This window comes from Lipotes vexillifer, unplaced genomic scaffold (genome assembly GCF_000442215.2).
Source record: "Lipotes vexillifer unplaced genomic scaffold, Lipotes_vexillifer_v1.1 scaffold253, whole genome shotgun sequence".
NCBI lineage: Eukaryota > Metazoa > Chordata > Mammalia > Artiodactyla > Lipotidae > Lipotes > Lipotes vexillifer.
Window position 1 is genome coordinate 3,149,154 of NW_006780322.1, and position 4,400 is coordinate 3,153,553.

Sequence of the window (4,400 nt, forward strand, 5' to 3'; positions counted from 1 at the left end):
TCTTTCCCTTGAGAAATCATCTCCCCTTTCCCATCTGTGAAATGAGAGATTTGGCCTATAGAAGGTCTTGAAAGACTCTAAACTCTTAGAATCCTGTGATCTTCATTCAGTTTACCATCGTTGCTTGAATATTTTCTCCAACATCCACGAAAAAGATTGGACATCTGGATATGAGACCAAACTCACATCTCAGGAACCCTCATCCGAGCATCCCTTGCTCAGGGCTCCTTGAGTCAAATAGCAAATATATCCAGACAGGCTCTGAAAACTCTCACATGAACAAGTTTCTGGAACGCTGGGTTGCCCCACAAAGCCTGTCAGAAACTTAGAGTTCCTTTTTAGATGTAGTGGATCAGGAGACAATCACCCCACACTCGTCCACCTGGGGGTGTCCTCTTCTCTAGTAAACAGTCAGCATTCCAGACGAGATTGGGCGCGTTCAGAGTGGTATGGCCATAGCACAGTCAGCATTCCAGAAGCTCACGGTTGCATGGAGAAGACAGGAAGAAAAGCGCCTGGGAAGCTGGAACGCTGCGGTGTTCATTAGGCCTCCTGGTGATCTGACCTGGAGGGAACTGAAGGCCCTGGAGCGCCATTCACTTGGTCTTCATCTCAAGAGCCATAGTAATTGTGCATGAGCAGCCCTTTTGATTTAGGAAGGTGCTGATTCATTAATCCTCACGATAGCCTTAAGGAGGAGGTTGTGGGTAAACTGAGTCTGCTAAAGGCCTGCATGGGTGCCTCCCTGAGTCCCTGGGGGAGCTAGGATGAGACCCAAGTCCTCTGAAGGCCCCACTCACGTCTCCTTCACTACCTCAGGGGACCATCCATTGAGCTAATGAAGATAAATATTTTTGTTTTGTCTTTTAGCACCAATAGGAAAACTGCATATGCCTTTTTAAGAAAACTTATAGTAGATTTTGTGCCATCGGTCTGCACCTCGGCAGAGTCATTTAGGATAGAGTAAATTTCTTGTTAATGTCACTTCTTCCCTACTCACATTTGAGAGAATGTTAGCTTTGAACCTGGGGATGGATCCGACCTTCCAGAGATGGCCACCAAGGCTGACGCCCCTCTCCTCGAGTTAACAAGTACCTTCCCACCTCCAGAGGAACCATGGGAGGGACCAGAGCAGGAAGATGTCCAGGCTGGGCTGGACTCAGGAGCTGCTGGGGAATAGGTACACGCTGCCTCCCCGTGACAGGCACAGAGGATACCGTCAGGGCCCACCCATTGAGCAACAAGGGGGTCCATTCTTTTTTTTTTTTTTTTTTTTTTTTTTTTTTGCGGTACGCGGGCCTCTCACTGTTGTGCCCTCTCCCGCTGCGGAGCACAGGCTCCGGACCCGCAGGCTCAGGGGCCATGGCTCACGGGCCCAGCCGCTCCGCGGCATGTGGGAATCTTCCCGGACCGGGGCACGAACCCGTGTCCCCTGCATCGGCCGGCGGACTCTCAACCACTGCGCCACCAGAGAAGCCCAGGGAGTCCATTCTTATATAGCCTCGAGGGAAGCCATTCTGCTGCCAGAGCCCTAACCAGCTCATGAGCTGCCCACTAAGCAACCCCTGATGAGGGAACTGGCCGCAGACAGGGTTGAATCACCTCCAGTTGAATGAAGGCCCTCGTGACAGCACGCATCCCCATTCTCTTGTTTCCTTTGGCGCTGAAAGCACAGTTTCAGGAGCTTCTGCCCCTGAGGTTTAACCAGCAGAAGGTGGACTTGTCCGCCCAAAAGAACCTGGTGACTTTGGCTGGTGCATCCCCAAGTTTCTGTCCCAAGCCAGTTTTCCCAGCCTGGCTGGGGTCTGGCCTGCGGAGCTTAACCTGTTTTTCCTTCCTTCCAGTGGTCTGAAGAGCCCAGAGGAGGAGTTCTGCCAAATGGCCTGCGGCAGCCTGAGAAAGAAAGGACTTCTTGAGGACGGCACGGCGAGGGCTGCCTGGGACGGGCCAGCAGACCTTTCCTACTCTGCCTGCCCTCGCCTATGTGGGCTTTTTGTCTTGTGTGGGCCTTCATTCAAAACTCTGTCCACAACTCTGTCTGCTTGGGGTTATCCAGTGTGACCTGGAGAAGAAATAAGTGGACCACAGTCTAAAGACTGGTCAGAAATGAACGGCATGGGGTGGACCTCCTGTTTACCTAATGAGCTGTGTGCGTTGGCATCTGTGTCCAGGTGTGTGTAGGTGTGTTCTGCCAGTCACGGATGCCAGGCTGTGCTTTTTTTAATGGGCCCATCTCCCCACAACAGTCTCCATCCTGCCTGACACTGGAGATTCCTTTAGTTGTTACAGTTTTTTTCTTACCGCTTATGGGGGAAGAAGGTAGAAAAAAGCATAACTGCTTTTTGCTACGTGAAGACACCAGTATAAGAGGAGCCATGTCTGTCCTCTGTCTACAAAACCCTCAACCAGCCCGATATCTTCCACAGACACATGATGTTGAAGACCTTCCCGAGCTGTTGCCACCCTCAGAGATAACTTCTTATTTATTAGATGGACGATGGTGTTATTTTTAATCTCTTAAGTCAGTGTAAAAAGCGCAAAACGCTTTCAGACGTCTGCATTAATGATGTATGTATTGCTGGCCAAAAAGTTAGACTGATTAGAAATGTCTGGTCTCTTTGGAACAGCTAAAGCTTGGGAAAAACCACCAGGATAGGTGGAGATGGAAGCAGAGGATGAGTTGCTGATGGGAGCAAAGATTGGGGTTCAGAGGTCATGCCATTGAATACACAAAACTAGTAAACGCCCCAGGATACACTCTTGTTGAAAAGTTAGCAAATCTAGCAGTGGAGATCTGGCGTCTTGTCAAGGAAGAGGAAGAATGCCTGTGTGTGCCTCTACATGAGGGAAACACAGGCTACCCCGCTCTGTTATTAAACATACTGTCTGGTGGGCCCTCTGAGAATCTGTTTAGAAACAGAGCATTAGCAGAGGGCCGTGGGCATTTGGGGCTGCATCCTTGAAGGGGGACCAGTCACTTATATTCCATGTTGCTACTCAGTTGATGTTTTATTTTGAAAGGGAGAAATTGAACTTTCCTATTTATTTTTAAGCATTAGGAGAAATATTCCGGTGACGTTTTTTTTTCTTTTCCATCCAGGATGCCGTTTTTTGTTTTTTGGGTTTTTTTTAACAAAAATTCTAACAAGCCATCTCCACCGTGTGGGTCTCACTTTTCCCTCAGGGAAGGAGAAATTGTTCTCCTGGGTGCTTTCCAACCCAGTGGGTCTGCCTGTGGGAAATTCCAGTTCCCTCCAACTGCTCATCCCTAGGAATTGTCACTAAAATTTGGAAACAGGAAAACAATGAAATAATATGTAGACTCCATATGTGAGGGAACTCTTATTCCCTAATATTTGAAAAATGGAAGATTTCTACCTATTAACCCTTCAGTGCCTGTAGCGCCTCACATCGTGAAAGGGACCTTTAAAATAATGTCAAGTTGGCTTGAAATTCCTACCAGGTCATTTTGTCCTCCTCGAATTCTTCTGCCCCAGTATGTCTACTTCAGTGAATTTTCTCTGTATTTCTTACAGTTGAGACAATTATATGACACGTGTCTTAATTCTGGCACTTTTATTGAATGATGCAGCGCCCAAAGCGCCCGTAGCAGAAATGGGGTCCGTTCGCCAGCAGTGTAACTGACCACAGCTCCCGGGTTTTAGTCATAAAAGAAAATACGCCTAAGTTTGCATTCCTTAGGCTGGTCCTACAGCAGCAGATCTGTGGGCTGAGGCTTGACCATAGGAGACCAATGCAGTTGACACTGGTTTGTGGACCCCAGTTTGCACTCACTTTTCTTATCAGGCTCTACTGAAAGTCTGATTCCGGTTCGGAGAGACTAATGAAAGTGGAGTAGCATCACTTGTTTTTAACTTGAGATCACATTTTTACTTTAGGACAATCTTGACTCAGTCTTTTAGAGGCTATTTGAGGTCTGGTTGCCTTTAAAGAGTATGAACTGATGTTGAGAATGTCTCGTGGGGCTTTGTTCACCTACTGAGTGGAAGGATCAGTGTCCAGTCTTCAGGTGTCCAAGAGCCTCTGCAGAGGTGAGAATATAAGGATGGAAGCAGAGGGAACCTTCTTTGTTCCCTGTGGGGACCTCATATTTAGGGTCTGTGAATGCTCCAGTCCAGCAAGTCACGGCTGCCGGTGCCCCCTTTCTTGTGCCTGTACAACCATGCAGTGAATGGGCTCAAATGTGTGCCATCCTAGAAGTGCCTCTCAAAACAGTCCTCTGTAAACCAGCAGGTCTGAAGGGAGTTGGAAGCAGAGGTGGGGTCAAGGCAGGCCTGGTTGGACCTTTGTCCATGCTCCAGGATGTGAGAACCTTGCTTCTTTAGTGATTTCTCTCCTAGAAATCAGATGGCCAACAAGCATTGGATTCCTATGCCATT

The 4,400-nt window shown here is 48.3% G+C and overlaps 1 protein-coding gene across 1 annotated transcript in view; it reads left to right on the plus strand.

The window, feature by feature from the left end:
* TGFA (transforming growth factor alpha) overlaps positions 1 to 2,213 on the plus strand; it is an 18,018-nt gene extending 15,805 nt beyond the window's left edge. Inside the window, exon 4 of the mRNA XM_007453430.1 lies at positions 1,845 to 2,213. Coding sequence (XP_007453492.1) covers positions 1,845 to 1,852 — 8 coding nt within the window. The 3' untranslated portion in view covers positions 1,853 to 2,213. The remainder of the gene's footprint in view (positions 1 to 1,844) is intronic.
* The last annotated feature ends 2,187 nt before the right edge of the window (positions 2,214 to 4,400 follow it).